This window comes from Anser cygnoides, chromosome 17 (genome assembly GCF_040182565.1).
Source record: "Anser cygnoides isolate HZ-2024a breed goose chromosome 17, Taihu_goose_T2T_genome, whole genome shotgun sequence".
Classification (NCBI taxonomy): Eukaryota; Metazoa; Chordata; class Aves; order Anseriformes; family Anatidae; genus Anser; species Anser cygnoides.
The window spans coordinates 3,663,871-3,680,589 of record NC_089889.1 but is presented as its reverse complement, the minus strand read 5'-3'; the positions used below and the strand labels follow the sequence as shown (position 1 = coordinate 3,680,589).

General features: G+C 50.4%; 2 protein-coding genes and 1 long non-coding RNA gene across 5 annotated transcripts in view; 2 read left to right on the top strand and 1 right to left on the bottom strand.

The window, feature by feature from the left end:
* Positions 1-174: 174 nt before the first annotated feature.
* Positions 175-12,927, bottom strand: KMT5A (lysine methyltransferase 5A). Of its 2 annotated transcripts, none has more exons than XM_066979241.1 (8): positions 12,674-12,927; positions 10,064-10,158; positions 7,849-8,005; positions 6,502-6,718; positions 5,653-5,737; positions 5,261-5,320; positions 4,056-4,246; positions 175-2,913 (listed from the first exon to the last, which is right to left on the bottom strand). In XM_066979241.1, the coding sequence occupies exons 1-8, from the start codon at positions 12,729-12,731 to the stop codon at positions 2,703-2,705; spliced, it is 1,074 nt and encodes a 357-aa protein (XP_066835342.1). In that variant the 5' UTR covers positions 12,732-12,927; the 3' UTR covers positions 175-2,702. The 2 variants fall into 2 exon arrangements, with proteins under 2 accessions (XP_066835342.1, XP_066835341.1); XM_066979240.1 differs by lacking the exon at positions 12,674-12,927 and adding an exon at positions 10,488-10,638.
* Positions 10,517-12,974, top strand: LOC136786572 (uncharacterized). Its single transcript, XR_010825591.1, has 2 exons — positions 10,517-10,656; positions 12,162-12,974. It is a non-coding gene; the product is annotated as an uncharacterized lncRNA (long non-coding RNA).
* Positions 12,975-14,297: 1,323 nt separating this feature from the next.
* The window catches only part of SBNO1 (strawberry notch homolog 1), a 30,997-nt gene continuing 28,575 nt past the window's right edge, over positions 14,298-16,719 (top strand). Inside the window, exon 1 of one of the 2 annotated variants that reach the window (XM_066979220.1) lies at positions 14,298-14,455. The gene's annotated coding sequence lies outside the window, so the exon portion shown is untranslated. Of the gene's footprint in view, positions 14,456-15,006; positions 15,347-16,719 lie in introns of those variants that run through there. The other variant, XM_048073958.2, reaches the window with a different exon arrangement.

Genomic DNA, 16,719 nt, shown 5'->3' with positions numbered 1-16,719 from the left:
CCCAAAACCACAGTAATTACACTATCCAATCTTAATGAAACAACTTCAGATGAAGTACAGAAATTAAACAGACGTCTGTAAGAGTACCAGCTTGACGAGGAGGTACAGAAGACTGTAACATAGCCCTTCTTTACTGTTAGTTGAAGGAGACAAGGAATGCTGCAGTTATTCAAGTTGCCACTGAAGATGTTCTTTATTGAAAACTAGAAGCAGGGGTTCACCAGTTAGAGTGGACAGAAGAGCACCCCAACCTCTTGCACCCCAACCTCTTGGGGCAATTCTTTTCTGGCACCATCATAGCTGCATCCCATCTGGTGTCAAGTGAACTGCCCAGCTTCTCTCAGAAGGGAAGCAAATTCCTTGGCTATGGTGGGTCGAAGCCCTGTTAAAGCAACCTTGCTGCCTCTGGTAAAGAGGAACAAGCCGTATGAAAGACGTTTAACTCCCAAGCCAAGGGCATCTTTCCCTGCTAAGTGCTTCAAACCTTATTTAGAAGACGAATCCTTCCTATAAGGCACAAGGATAAAGTCAGAACTGCATGTTCCTGTGAAAATTATTTTAAAATATATACACACAAACATATATATGCACACATATACATACACTTGTATATATAGCTCCTAGAAAAGTAAAAGATACATTCTCAGTGCAATATCAGCTTTATTACCATCTTCCGATGCAGTGCTACTTGATTACCAGTTAAGCATTTCAGAGAAGACATTTTCCTTTTTATGTAAAATAGGGAGAGATTCTCCCTTTCTCGTTTACGAAAGTGATGCCGAAGAACAGAGGTTTTAAGCTATTTAACCTGATAGAGAACAAGCAAATGTTTAAATAAAGAACAAATAAAGAAGCATTTGATTCCAATTTTGACTTCAGGGAAGCACTCTACTAGAGCAGGGTACTGTACACTGCTGTAGCGTCTCTGTTACTGAGACCGGAGAGAAATCACTGCCAACTAGAACAAGTCAGCCAAAGAAGCTTACTTGTAACTCAGTACATGTAAGGTAACAGGTCTCCAGTTAATCCTTCAGAAATTGTGAAAATACAAAGGCTTTCTCTGCTGAGCTTGCCTAGTGTTAAATGGTAAATAACATTAAGCATTTAATGGCTAATGATTTTCACAGCTTTCTTTCAAAATGCTAACGATCTGCAATGGAGACAGGTACTATAGCAGCCACTTCATCAATAATAAATATATTCTTTATTTTACAGAGACATTGTCTTCAAGTTTTTAATTTAAAAAATACATCACTAAGCCACCTCTCTTGCTGCTGGAGCATACAACCACGATGTTGTTGCTGTCTAACCTATCACATAGGCAAGCATGTAAGATTGTCCTAGAGGGCATTAGCTGGAGCAGCTGCAGCCTTCAAGACGTGAGGAATAGAAGACATTAACAGAGCCACAGATCCCTTGCCGACATCTTCCAGCAGCAAGCGTGGCTGATGGCTCACAGCCATCTTCATCTACACACATGCCAAGCCTGCCTTGGCAAAAATTCCAACCGGTAAGAATTAATCTTTAACATAAAGGACCTGCATTGTATATTGCCCGCCTATACCACACATTTGGTTCTCCAACAGCCGTGTTACAAACATCTGTAAGATGCTAAGCGCTCAGCTCCCATTTAGGACAGTGGGACCAGACCGTGCTGGACAGACCTACAGGACCAGGCAATAAGGAATCTACTTTCTTCATTGCATGAACTCCATCATTACAGTTTGAAGCTGCATATGAAGATGACTCCTATTTTTGGAACCACTATGCTCTATTTCAAGCATTCACAGTAAATAAATAGCTTCTGATGTGGCTAGTTAGCATAGAAAGGCAATAAAAAATTTTTGGAGAGAGCTTCTTTTGCTTCTTTAAAACCCTCTAGGAGACACCTCCAAGAATCAGCCGTCAACTATAAAAAGGTACCATCTCAAATTTAGAAAATAAGTAACGTCAAGCATTGATTCTCACTGTGAAGTTACAGCTCCACATTTGTAATCAGTATCAACCCAGTCTATCAAAATCCATCCACGTTTGGCTTGGAGTCATTTCTCTGATGAAAGCAGCCAATTTGACCATCCATTTCCCTCAGCACAAGTGCATTTAAAGTTCATTACCAGAGACACCGCACTGGAAAAAACTTAGATCCCTAACACAGATTATTTGAGAATGATAGAAACAATAGCATCATCTCAAAAAAAAATCCTGTCAGCACTGGGATGTAAAAAAAAAAGTCTGACAAGTAGACAAGCCATTGAATGTAGGAGTCAGCATACAAAAGTACATCTGCTGTCAAAGCTAATGCCAAGTTCATCACCCCACAAAACGGAGCATGAGATTTCATTGCAAAAGTAGAAGCACAACCCAAATGATTACGTTTCAATCTGTGCAAGTCCTCGCATGCTCAGGTGGCACTGGTCACTATGAAAAACTGTTCGGTATTTAGGGAGGGTTTCCTTTTACAATATAAAAGTTTTGGCAATCTAATATCAATTACTCAAGCCTGCCTGGAAATCTGTAATAGGAATTTAAAAACTGCAAAGCAAAAAGGTAGTTTTCAAGGAGCTCAGAACACCATAAGCAGTCCACTAAGAAAGCTGAGGGAAATGAGGGCAGGAGAGAATAAAATAAAAATCCACTGACTCCTTGTAGAGCGCTCAGTCCAAAAAAAACCCACACACAAAACCACACCCAAAGATGAAGAGTTAGTGTTTCAGCCATGGATGTGCTGCAATGGAAGCTTTGCTTCTGTCTCCATAGTCATACAACAGTTCTTCACCTGCTTTAATGTCTCTGGAAGCTATCAGTATGAGATGAGGCACACCATCAATGTCATGGAGCTTTGTTTGACAATTGCCACATTTGCTGTGATTAATCAGTCTTCCCAGACGATTAGTTTCTTTTGTAGCATCAACACTGAAAGAACAAGAACAGAGTGCAGGATTGCTCCATGTCACGCACAAGTCATGTCAGGGGACAAAAACCAAAGTGCAAGCCAGATAAAGATTTAGGAATTCACGCAAGGCTCAAAAAATGAAGGAAAAAAGATCGTTACAGAATATTCATATGTTTAAACAGCATGTAAGACAACTGTGTAGGTTAACCAAAGTAATTCTGGGAGATTTGTAAGTTACCAGAAAAATGAATGCTTCAGACTATGTTCTCAAGTTGCCTGTTTCTAAGAAGCTCTCAATTGCTCCCGAGGAATAGCACAACCCAAATGCAGGATAACACCAGAAAGGCTTGATACCTTTGAAAAAATCTCCCTCAAGAAAATTGTGTCAAAGCTAAGTAGTCTCCACAGAGTAAGTAAGTGAAAAAGCCTCTACTCACAGAGGAGACTGAGAACACACAAATGCTACACATCCCGCTTCCAGAGACACACTCATCCTAAAGCTCTAGTGCCTCGCTGCTCTAAGAATTACAATGGCAGCTATTGCCATGACATCTAGACTGCAAGGCAGATACTCAGAATGCAGAGCTCTTCAAGGTAATTAACAGACAGGTTAACTAACCCACACTCCAGTCTATAGTAGCACCAGCCAAGGAAGAAAGAAGGTTGTCTGAGCATTTGCTTTAGAAGAACTGGAGTTTGGGGCAAATAAAACAGCAAACAGTGATCAAGCATGCACATGAGGTTGCCAGGTACTAGAGAAAGAAAAGAGACCCAGGCAAGTACGGCTGAAGGAGGTGTTGCTCTTCCAGGGTCTGTCCTTACTGCTTTTCAAAAGAGTCATTACAACTCAGGAGAAGTAATCAATTTTACAGAACAGTGAGTTTAGGCAGAAATCCATGGCAAAGCTGTAAGTCTCATCCAAGCAGATACAGCTTTCCACATAGCTTGTGCTGTGCTTCAGAGATGAGGGCTTTGAGTCATCCACCATTCCTTTTAGCCTTGAGATATAGGAGGCTCTTGGACTGTGAAACGTGAAACAGTGCTCCAAGAAGATTCCCTAATTCATGGCTCCCAATAAAAAAAATTGTATGAAAACACAAGAAAAAACAGCATTCAGTATTTCTACCATTCAACTACCACACTTACGTCAAAAGAAGCTTACCAGTACGTTTTGCTGAGGTACTGAAAATAGTACATATAGCAGCCTGTGGATGGATCTTGAGCATACACAGCTTCCCGCTTTTTAGCATCAGTGATCTCTATGAGATCCCCATGATATTCAACTACAAATTCTCCTCGATTAAAATGTTTAGTAGCAATTACGCCTCTCCCTTTGCCATCAATGTAATCAATCTGTTGAGTTGAAAAGAAAATCAGCTGGGAAATTACAAAGTATTTACATGACTGCAAATATGCCATTTACTAGGAAATCAGTGTGCGTCACATTTGTCATAAAAACTGCTACAGCATGGTACTTGTGTGTTGCCGACAGAGCCATGGAAGCACAGTGCACGATATCATGGAAGAAACAGGATGAGTTCAGAACGCAACCTATGAATTATCATGGATTTTGATAAAACGTCATCTAATCAAGGAATTAAGAATTACTTTAAATAAATTACATACACAGAAGTTATCCATTTTTCCTTTTAAATTACCCCTACTGATGGACTAAGCTTTTCCATTTCAAGGGCACCATCAGCAGGCACAGGAAAAAATGTCAGAGGTACAGAAAGATCAATCACAGAAATTACATTTGTCACTCACTAGTGTATTTTATTACTCCCCCTGTGCCCCCAGCCTAACCCGGACAACCCTCCCACTCCAAGAAAGTTCTCCTGTCACTATCCTAGAAGATCCAGTGTTAACTACAGGCTAGTTTTTTTTTTGTTGGTGGTGTTTGCATTTTTTTTCTTGAGAATCACAGCTCTCTTGCACTTCCAGGAGCTACTTCTGCTTTAAACTCTAGAAGGGGTGGTCAGAGTAACCCAAACAGTAAGCAGCTGGTGCCAATAACTAACATTTGCTACCACAGGGAGGAGAACCAGTAGAATCATTTAGCTTCAGTGCCATAATGAAGAACCCACAGCAACTAGCTGCAGACAGGATAAGAGAATTTGTTACCATTCAGTGGATACATGGGCATTACCTTCCATACATATTACAATTAAGGGGATATATCTAACCCCATTTTTGGAAGAATATGGTCTCCAGAGTCAAATATTACCCATTCAAAATGAAAAGAGCGTGCTCCACTTTCATCTTTCAACCAAGGAACTGCAGCAGTTCCGAGTTCTGCAACTTTCTCTTTAAACAGATTAAGAGCAACAGACTGTGCACGGCTACTCGGGCTGGCACTGCGGTTACCTTCATTCCTTCCTCTTTCCCACTCGTAATTAGTTCATCTATTTTCCTCCTTTCCTCAGTCTGGGGAAGAAACAAGACAAAACACAAGACTACGTTATTCTTTCATAGTTTTTGTAGTTTGTACCACAGCTAAGAGGAAATGATTAGCCAGTGACATTCATTTTTCCAAACCATCCCATCCTCCTAAAATCTTAGATTTCTACCCCCAAAAATGTAGATTCTATCCTAAAAGAAATGGATCAACAGTTCTGTATTTTATTAGCGTTCTTAATGATACTTCCAGTGAACTGGCTATTGCCAGTGGAAGCCATTTACAGATAGTTATGCACCTTCTCAAATGTTCAACTAAATGGCAACATTATAGGCAATGTTATGTTAACAAGAAGCACTACCTCCAATTCAGATTTGCTCTTCCTGGAACTCCTTCTAACCGGGTAATAATCTGTCACTTTTCGATTTGGTGTTCTTCCTTGTGTTCTAGGAAAGAAAAATAGGGAACACACATATCAGACCATTTCTGAAGTTACGCCTCTAGAACAAGTATCTGTAAAAAAGTTTTTGCTTTCAGCTTGGTATGTTGAAAGCTGATCAGTATGAATCAATGTTTCTCATCACTGCTCTTCCTCCCAAGCCAAGAGCTACGTCCTCTACTAGTCCCTTATCCACAGGAATGAGATATCACTGGAAATCAACTGAAAGTCACATTACAACTCCGAAACCCCACTGGCCCTTCCAGAAAGCTCTCTAAAATTTAGGTAATGAAAACTGTTCGACAAAGAATTCATTAATACTAGGTTACATTACTCCAACGACATGAGAAAAGGTTCCAGCTCAGCCAGAAAGCCACCATCTGCAATTAATCCAATATCCTGTTTCTGACAAGAAACACTCCCATTTGTCAACAGAAAAGTAGGTCTTAATGGCTTGTTAATTTCATTTTCTAGAGGTGATCAGCAAGTATTTCACTTGAGTTAAAATACACAAGCCTTGCTTGCAAGAAAAGGTCATCTGCAAGAAGATACGTACTTTACTTTGGGTGCTATTTTATACTTTCAAACATACTAGTCTTGAGGAAAAGCCATCTTTAAAATTTGTTCCCTCAAACATAGCCATTTGCTTAAAAACAAGAGAAACATTATTTGTAAGTCTGACTATAGCCCCTGAGCATAAGATGTAGGTCATGCCCAACAGTGCAAAAGGGCATAAAGCAGAACAGCTTTTACAATTCGGAAGCCACTTACTTTCTCCTTGGTCCACGTTTTGTTTTAACCATCTTTTTCTGAGCTGGCTTTGCATTGGCCTCATCAGCACCATCGGAAGGCAGAGGTGTCTTTTCAGTTTCTGCAGTTTCTTGGTTTTGATCCGAAGAGGGTACCGAAGTATTGCACCCACTTTCTTTATCTTTCTGGTCGTCTGGTTTCATAGCACCTTCAATTATATTGCTACCGTTCTTTTTTTCTGGTGACAGGAAAATAAAGTAAGGCTCTGAACTCAAGATCATCTATACCAGAGTGCTTTTAAAATGAATTCCAATGGTTTCTAGTCCTGTCAAACAGGAGAAAGAGGAAGGGAATGAATGATACAATCTCTTTGTGCTAGAACCCAGACAGACCGTTACTAGACTCTTGAGTAGTCATTGCTACACTACATGCAGCACAGAGGGAGGCACGAACAGAGAAAGGGAAAGGGTAAAACAGAGCTCAAGTACTTTGTCGTGATCGGAAAACCGAGCAGCAAACCTGACCTGAACCCATAGCACCTTCAGTGCAGTATTTGAGACAAGTGCTCAGTTTGCCAGTCAATGCCTTCGGCATTCTAAGTTATCAAGTTGCTGCTGATGAATCACAACCCCGCGCTGAAGGAGTGCGAGTCTCTGGATCCTGCACTGCTGTGATCGATAGCCTCGCATGCTGGTACAAAGCGGTCAATACCGCTCAGGAACCCGAAGGACAGGCACTTGCAAGAAAAAGCCTAATCCACACCCATTCCATTGTCTTTGCTGAGTGCATCGTACCTTGAGCTGACCACATCCTCCTGCTCAGCTCACTGATTCAGAGGTAAATAAGCATGCTTTAAGACTGAATAAAGTTTTTATATAAGGCAAATTACCAGGCTGAAGCCCCACATGACAAAACAGATGCTTCAGTCTCCCTAGAGAAATGAAGCACAGCTGACAGGCGACAGCTCCACTGCACAACAGGCTACAACATCTTCACCTTGTTGGAACTGGGGAGCTAAAGCTTGTAAGCTCCCAGAAAGCCTCATGCTCCCTGCGTTAAATGGGGCTTAAAACACGTATTTTGCTACAACTGTTTGCATCAGAACATTTTGAAAGATTACCACAGTTAACAACCACACCTTTAAACAGAAACCAGCTAATTTGTTTTCTCATCAATGCCCCGTAAATCCATGACCTAAGTTTTGAAAAGGATAAGGACACCATCACCCCTGTAGAGTCCGTTTGCTGATAAGAGCTGTAGGACTGGGAAAGCGACTGGGGCAGGGGAGCTGCCGGGTCTCCTGAAGTTCTGAAACCAGGGGGAAAAAACAATGTCTCGTAAAGCCAGTAATCCAAATATCACGCTTACCATCTCCTTTTCTGTTGGTTTCATTTAGTGTTTTGCCCTGACATTTCACCTCGTGATACATGACCGAGTTTTCTTCTTGAAGTGGGGGGCGAGCACCAGGAGTTTTGCTAGGATTCAGGTAGCTGTAGATTTTGGATTGACCAATAAACACATTCTCCTAGAACAGAGCCACACAAAAATCAGTACGTTACAGACGTGCCAGGAACCTCCAGCTGGCACCCACAACACCCAGCAAAAACAGGGCTGACAGCTGACTGTGCCAACGGAAATTATATTGCTGTAATGCCACGTTTGCTACCGTTGCTATTTCTACTACATGAAAACATAACTGTGGTAAGCACTTGGAGAACTTTACTAATGCAAACTTTCAGTTCAAGAAGACGCTCATATGAATATCCCATCCTACCACATTTCATAACTACAGTTTCCATCCTGCGCTTCAGAATGTGAACTCCGGTACTAAAAAAATAACCAAGCTACTCAGAGTGCAAGCCAAGCGAAGTACAAATAACACAGCAAGAACTGCCCAAGCCTCGTACATATCTCTCACAGTCAGAGAGGTACGAGCTTGCCCAAATACTCTCATAAGGCGTCAAATATCACTGCCATTAATTATATGCTCTGCTGAGCAACACTGAAGACAGGAATCAGTTTTGGACAGCCTACCTTGAGTGACATCTCTCAGTAAGGTCTGGGAGATAAACAATGCTATCTTTTCTTCATCCGTTATAACACACAAAGTAAAGCGTAGACGTTGTTCATGGCACAAGAAACACAAAAGAGCCTGGGCAAAACGCTTGGTCCCAGGAGGGAAACGGTAAAGGGCTCCAGCGTGGTTAAACACCACAGAGACCAGGGTTTGTGTGTGGGCTCAGGCTCTGAGAACATCAGCGGTGAGGAGTACAGATTTCGCAGTTCCGTGGAGTTGGGCCGCCTTTGCTTTTATGGTCTCTGCCACCTGGCCAGGCCTGACCGTGCTGCATGCAGAAGGCACGCGGATTGCAACTGTGAACCTCAGCATCTGGGCAAACAGGGGCAGCTCAGCCAGAACAAGCTTGCCTTGGCATATTTCAACTCAACTAAAAGCACTTACAGGCACTGCAGCCCAGATGAAACAACAAAAAAAATTGCATCCTTGTTAAGCACACAAAGGTTCCCATTGGTTAAAAAAACAAAACAGCTCAAAGATGCCACTTGACTAAAGTAATGCTCCAGTGTATGCTGTCCCATAAAACTAGTAAAGCAAACAAAGCACACAATAGAATACAGAAGATAATTTTAATAGTTAATATGACATGAGTAACACTCAAAGTAAGATCAGTTAAAGGCTCAAATCTTAGACCATAAACAAGTTTCAGTAAGAATTAAGATTACAGCAGAACAACCTGAGAAGGAGCAAGTCCATTGGAGCCTTCCCTCCCACGGAAATATTACCAGAGTCTATCAAGAAATGAGACTTGCTTCTTTTAAAAAGTACTTTAAGGATTAAGTACTGTGAAAACATTGCATTTTAACAAATGCAAGCAGTGAACCCTGCACTAAGAAAATCTTTAGGTTTAGTGAGAACCTGAAATATCAGCATTTCTGGAAAAAGCCAGAAGCAGCCAACTGCAGCAGTTCACCTGCCAAGGAAGCCTCCTGGCTTTGAGCACGCTGTTAAGAGGCACCAAACAGCCACTTTTTCAGCTCGGCCTCCTCCCCCATTCCCACCTCCCTGCCTGCTACACTCTCAGGCGCAGAGGCACGGCTGCCACGTCTTTGTCTGTGCCAGGCTTCAGATCCAGCGCAAACATTTTCTCAGCACAGCAGAGCACGTTAAGAGCTGCTGAGGAAGGCTGGGTTTTGATGCAATACCCGCAGTTATTTCCATGGAGGTTTAAATGCAACGGGATTACCAACCTCTGGCTAGACGCCTCTAGAACGACCACAGGGCACCGGAGCTGTCACGAATACCGCCCAGCCTGGGGCCTGCCTGCTGGCTGACAGCAGCCCCCGGCGCATGCAGGGCAGCTAGCAGCAGGGCACAGAGGGACACGGCCGCAGCCCAGCTCCCCCCACACTCCCCCCGTTCCTGACCCACCCCAGGAGCCCCACACACCCGGCTCCCGGGGAGCTGAGGCTCCGCACGGCCGCCCCTGCTCCGCGGGAGGACCCAAGGGGCACGGCAACCCCCGGGAGCCTCCCGCCCCGCTCCGGGCCCAGGGGCAGCGCTTACCCCACCGGCCCGGGGGCGGCCGGGGCCCTTCCTCTCGGCGTTCTCGGGGCTCGCCTCCTCCGCGCCGCCCGCCCTGGCCTTGGGCATGTTCTTCCCTAGGAGCGAGAGGAGAAGAGCGGCGGCTGAGCCATGGCCGGCGCTGCCTCCGGGCCGCCCTCATCGCCCGCCCGCCGCGGCCTGCGCCATGTTTAAAGGGCTCGCTGCCTCCCGGCAGGCCGAGCCGCGGCGGCCCAGCCCCTTCCCGGCGAGCTGCGCACACCGCGCGGGGGAGGAGTCCCGCCGGCACCTCCCGGGAGGAGCCTCCGCGCCCCGGCCGCCCCGCGCCGCCGGGAGCCGCCTCGCCCCGGGCGCCGCCTTGCCCCGCGCCGCGGAGGCCCCGCCGCCACCCCCGGCCCCGCCGCCTCCCTTCCCCGAGCCCCGGCACCTTTCGCCATGGCGGCGGCGGCGGCGGCGCGGCCGGGCCCGGCGCTCAGCAGCCCCCCGCGGCCGGGCTCCGCCGCCGCCCTCCCCGGGAGCTCCCCCGCCGCCGCCAACTGCTCCGCGGGGAGACGCCGCACCCTGCGCCGCGCTCCCATTGGTTCAGAGCGCCGTCGGTAAGCGCTGCCGCGCCCTCTGATTGGCTCTCGTGGCTCAAGCCCGCCTTCTCCGTGTCAAACGGAGCCGGGGCAAGCTCCCGGGAACGGCGTTTAAACGCGCGTTCCGCGGGCGCTGATTGGCCCGCGCGAAGGGCAACGGGCGCTCTGATTGGCGGAGCGCGGAGGACCGCCCCCAAAGGCGCGGGGCTGCGCCACGTGGGTGGGGGCGGGGAGGGCGACCCCGGGACCGGGACCGGGACCGGGACCGGGACCGGGACCGGGACCGGGACCGGGACCGGGACCGGGACCGGGACCGGGACCGGGACCGGGACCGGGACCGGGACCCGAGCAGGAAACGGCGGGGCCGCCTCTGCCGCCTGTAGCGCCTGCGGAGCTGTCAGCGCCCTGCCCGCAGCGCCTGCGGTGAAATACCGGGAGGTTACCGATGTCCGGACGGGACTAGCAATAAAACCCGGGGCACGGGGGGGCACCAGCGGGAGGCCGAAGGCTCCTCTCCGCTGTCAGCATGCGGGCGGGAAGCTGCCACGCACGGCCTCCCTGGTGCGTAGGCAGAGCGGTGACACCGAGCCGCAAGGCGCCGCCTGGCCCTTTTCTTTCTGCCCTATTTCCCTTCCAAGGCTCCTCCGACAGCAGCTGTCTGCGTGCCCAGGGCGCGGAGCGGCGGCCAAGCGACCCCTGAGCCTCCGCCGTGGCACCGAGTGGTTGCCCACTGACGCCTTTGCAGGTTTTTCCACCCCAATTCACGCCGCGCTTTTGGCGTGACTACGGTGTCACGGGGAAAAATACCGCATGAATTGTTAACGACGGTTCCCTTCCTGCAGTAATTTGGGAATTGTACTCGTAATATCCCGGGCAACCTCTGGAAATTCCTTTCCTATAGCTTCGCTCAGTTTATTTATTTATTTTTTTTTAATATCAGATATTTCTTGATATTTTATGGATGTGTATGCTAAACAAAGCAACCGGGTTTGCATCGAAGCCGTCCAGGCCGCCGCTAGAGGGCAAAGCAAGCTAAATAATTCTCATCTCTAGAGCAACAAAGGAAACGGCGTCAGCCCCAGCTGGCCCCCGCTCCGCAGCACGGAGCGCTCACGCTGCGAGCCCGCAGGACGGGCCGGCTTCCCCGCGTCAGCTCCTCCTTTTTGTGGCCAAAAAGCCGGCGCCGAGGGGAAGTTCCAGCGTTATGGGGCCGCAGCCCACAGAGGCTGCGCCTGCCGCCAGCGCCGGTCACCGCGACTCCGGGTGCCCCGGAGAGAGCAGCGGGGCTCCTCCTCGCACCAGCTGTGAAACCCGGGGACCCAAACCTCATCTCCTCGAGAGCGTCGGAGCAGCTCCTCGGAGCGCTGCCTTCCGACAGCGAAACGTGAAATGGACAGCAAGAGAAATAGCGAGCAAGGCGCTGGGTTTGCTCAGAAGGGAAAGAAAATCTTAGAGAGTAAATACACCCAGTCTCCATTAACACTTCAACTCGTTTCTTAAACACTTTTTTTTTTCTTTTTTAGGACTGGTTGCCTCTGAATCTGAAAGTTCAATTTCTTTCAGATACACCGCAAATACATGCTTGTTAAGAATTTCCAATTGAGCACGAGTGATTGCTGCACGTCTCGCTTTCTCACCTGTCAAATTTGCAGTGAAACATCACAACATTTACGCAGATTACTTCTCTACGAGATGAAATGCTGACAATTTTGTGTTTCAGCCACTGTACCTCTCCCTTGGAAAGCAAGTAAAAATAAATGCCTTGAGGGTAACTGCTGAGCGCTACGCTAAGCAATGTTATTTTACAGAGTTGTACAGTAAAATGTTAGTAGGCATCAATTACATTTCCCTGATTATAAAAATGCATTCAGAGTAGCATCTGCCCAGTGGTAAAAAATATTTTCTCTAACCAAAATACATTTGGTGACATACTTAATTCGTATTTCAGGTCATAGGGAAATAGTGCTGCAGACAGCTCTTCATGTGGTAATTACACGTGAGCAGGGAGTAGCAGTGCCACCAGCGGGTTACTCACCTCCCAGTCGAGGATGATCATAAACTCTGCTCCCAGGCCTCTTTTCAACCCAAGACATCAAAAATGTCACTTTCTTGTCACGACTGTGTGGAGCTGTACGGATGCATTTAGCGTTAAATACACGGCACGTGACCTGTACTTCTTTGTGCCTTTACTTGAGGTGTGTAGAGGGCAACAGTCGAGATGTGAGGTGCCATTTAAATTGTTCTCATCTCTGGCCAGACGTCTGTCATCTTTTCCTCCATTTAGTGTCTGAAGCATCGCTGATTAATCTAAATTACTTAAATCTTAAATTGCCTAACTTTTATTGCTTGTTTTTTGTGTAATAAAAAGAAGGGGGTGGACTTCGGTAAAATTGAATGAGCAGTCCTTAACATTTTAAGCAGATTTCACGACCGCCCACACTTTATGCCTGCTTCAACTTTATGAAAATCCTTCGAAATGGCTGCGCTCTTACAGAACTGGGTAAACCTTTTGACGGAAGACTTCCTTTTAGCAAAAAATCGAGTCTGAGGGCTTTCAGCGGCACAAAGCTCTTCCCAGATGTAGAGCCAACCCGTGCAGCCGGCGGGCTCTCAAGCAGCCAGGTCTTTGCGGCAGCCGTTTCCACACCCTGCGGCACACCCGTCAGGGCCGAGCCGGGGGGGGGCACGGCCGGGGGGCGCCCCCAGGCCGGCCTCGCCCGCATTCTCCTCAGGGGACCGGGCAGCTCCTGCCAGGGGAGCGGCGGGAACGGGGCGATCCCCGCCGCGGGGGGGCGCAGGAGTGTGCCCAGGCCCCGTGGACCCCCGGACGGCCCCGGAGACCCCCGGACGGCCCCGCGGGTCGCGGCGGGCCGGGGCCAAGCCCCCCCGCGGCTCCTCAGCACCGTCCCCGCTCCTCCGCCTCAGCACCGCGCATGCGCCTGAGCACAGCGCCCCCCCCGCGGCGCCTCAGCAGCGCGCACAAGCACAGCTCCCCGTCGCCTCAGCAGCGCGCATGCGCGCGAGCACCACCCTTGCCCTGCCGCCGCAGATGCGCACTGCTCCCACCCCGCAGCGCGGCCCCGGCGCCCCCCCCCTTTTTCCTTCCCATGATGCCCCGCGGGAGGCGGGTCTCGCGAGAGCGCCGCTTCTCGCGTCCCCGCCGCGGCCGCCATCTTGGAGGCGCCGGGATCACGTGACCGCCTGCAGCCGCTCGCCTCCGCCTTCCCCTCCCCCACCCCCGGGAACCGGGCCCGGCCCGGCCCCTCCCGGCTCCGGCCGCCGCCCCGGGGCTGGGCCCGGCGCTTTTTGAGAACGCGGGAGCCGCTCGCCGGTTTTTTTATTATTATTTTTTTAATTTTTATTTTTGTTCCCCCCCCCGCGGGGTCCGGCTGCCTTCCCCCGCCGCCCGGGCGGGGCGGGAAGAGGAGCGGCGCGTCACGTGATGGCCGAGCGCGAGCCGGAGCGCGCCAAAACGCCCGGCGGGGGCGGGGGGAGGGGCGCGAGGCGGTGGCGCCAGGCGGTCACGTGACGCGCGCGCGGCCTTGGGGGGGGCGAGGAGGAGGGGAGCGGGTCACGTGCTCGCCGCGCGCGCCAGCGGCGGGCAGTGCCTGGCGTCGCGTGGGGGCGGTGCGCGGCGGCGGTCACGTGGGGCGGCGCGGCGGGCGGCCCTCCCCCCCTCCCCCTCCCCTCCGGCCTCCCCTCCCCTGTGAGAGGGGAGGGAGGGCCAAGATGGCGGCCGGCAGTTAGAGAGCGGCGGGGCCGGCGGCGGGCACTGCGGGGAGCGGCCGCGGCGGGACCGGGAGCGAGACGCGAGCGAGTGAGTGAGCCCGGCGCCGCTCCCCGTGGCCGTCTCGGGGCGCTCCCTGCGCGCAGGGGCCGCCCCCGGGGCTCCCTCAGCGCCTCAGCGGGGCCTGGGGGGGGCTCCGGGGGGAAGGGGCCGGGGGTGGCGGCGGGCCCCGGGCCTGCCTCGGCGTCTGGGCGCGGGCCGGGCCTCGCCGGGGGGCGGTTGGGAGCGGGGTGGAGGCCGGGCTGGGCCGCGGGAGGGAGGGCGGGCGGGCGGCGCAGCCCCCGGGGGCTGTGAGGAGCGGGGCGGCGCGGGGGCGGGCGGCCTCCGTTCGGCCCCCGGTCTCTGCCTTCGGTCCCCGGCCTCCCCGCCGCGGCTCCCCCCGGCCCTTTGTGCTCGGCCCCCGCCGCTCGCCTCAGGGCTGCGGGGCCGCCGTGCTGCCCTCGGAGGGGATTCCCGGTGCCCCGCGGTGCCGCCCTGCGCCCTTTCCCCTCTCCTCAGGCTCCTCGGAGCGGCGGCGGCGGCGGGGGGAGGAGGGCGGGGGAAGGCCGCGCACCGAGGCAGCTCCCGGTACCGGCATTACGCAGCCGAAGCAGCCCCCGGTACCGGGGTTACGCAGCCGCTCCGGGCCCAACCCGGAAGTTTTTGTCCGCCCCACGTGGCGGCGGCTCACCCCCCCCGGCTCCCCCCGGCCGCCTGCGGGGCCGCCGCGCCTCGCCCCCGGGTTGCCAGGGGGAGCGCTCCCCGCGTCCCTGACGGGCCGAGGGAGAGGAGGCCTCGCGGGGCTCCCCCGCGTTCGTCCCGCTGTTATTTTTAGCCGGCCGGGTTCCGCGCTTTGTTGGAGGGGTGAAACGAGGAGCACGGAGCTCTTTCTCTAGGTGCTTGCGGCGTGGTTCTTGGTCTTTGGTGCCCGCTGAAGGCTAGGTTAGTGCCTTACGCGTAAAAAGGAGTTAAATTAATCTGTTAAATTATTAGCGTGAGCAAACGACGATTTCTTACACAAAAACACAAAACCTCTAATTAAGAATTAACTCAGCGATAGACTGTTTGCTTTTGAAGTACATAAATTGTCTGGATTAAAGTAGCGAGTAAAAATGCCTGGATATTTTGCTAGTTTCTTAAATCGAAGAGCTTGATGATGATGTCAAGCAAATAATTTACTACGGTAGGAGTTGTGTAACAGCCTGACATTCAGATTCTTTTCTGTTATCTTTCTTTCTTGCTGGTGTGCTGTTATATTTGAAAGTGATCTTAGTCTTTAAAAATAAAATGTGGGCAGTTTGTCTGACTGTTCAGACAAGTTCTTTGGTGTCAGAACTGGTTGATAGCTGCTCTAGGAGCTTGCGCCTTGGGTTACACCTGGAACTGACTCCCACAGCAAAACCGAGGAAGGGTTCTGGTGTTTAGGTGCTGTGATAATCTCTTCTGGGTTTTTATTTCTTAAAAACCTTTCCTGTCAGCTAACTTAACCTCCATGCATCTAGTCTGAAAGCTGATTTCACACCAAATCGTTGCATTGTTCAACCATCTAATATTAAGGAAAAAAACTGGATTTCCCATCTTCTTTCTGTACGTCCGGCCTGCTGTAAAATTCATAAAGCAGTTGGGAGAGAGCTTTAGGGCAGGGTTGAATCCCACGGTGTGGTATCCTGAGCTGTGCCTCGTGTCCTCCGAAGTTTCTCTTTGGAGAGAGAAGTAGTGTTTGAACAACTGGTAGGGTATTTACAGGGCTGGACTGATTTTCACAGAAATCTAGAGATAACTTTGTACATTTACCTGCAACGTTAAGCAGTAGTCCTGAGGTTAAAGGGTGTAAGGATGGGTGAGTGGGGTAATTAGCCTTGGGTTTGAGCTCAGGTTTTTTGTTTCCGTTTCTGTTGTTGTTACCCAGGCTACTTTCTAGAGGCAAAAGGTGGGATGAGCAGAACCCATGTGGATATCCAGCGAACCCTGCTGAGTGGGACTGGGAGTTAACAGCCCTCACACATCTCTTGTGCGAGGCTGCCGCCGAGGGGATTGTGAAATGTTTCTGCTGCCAGTAGTGCACAGGTCAGGCAGGTGGGGACTGGGGGACACATCTGCTTTTCTGGGCTGCATCATGATTTGCATGATACCTCACATGGCTTCTAATATAGCTTGAGTGACGTGTGTTCCTCTGAAAGCTCCTCCTAATAAAAGGAGAACTAGTTGCTTAACTGTGGTAGTGTCGCAGGCTGAGCATTAAAACCGAGTTTGCAGGTTGGGCATGCCGGAGGCCGGTTGTCTGAAGGGTTTAGCAATAGCTTCCCTAGTTGATT

Coding starts and splice junctions, on each gene's coding strand:
- KMT5A (XM_066979240.1), bottom strand. CDS start 10,638: ATGGGAGCGCGGCGCAGGGTGCGGCGTCTCCCCGCGGAGCAGTTGGCG. Junction 5,321..5,652: donor AGAGCAAATCTGAATTGGAG/GTAGTGCTTCTT, acceptor TTTCTTCCCCAG/ACTGAGGAAAGGAGGAAAAT. Junction 4,247..5,260: donor GGAAAGAGGAAGGAATGAAG/GTAACCGCAGTG, acceptor TCAACTCAACAG/ATTGATTACATTGATGGCAA.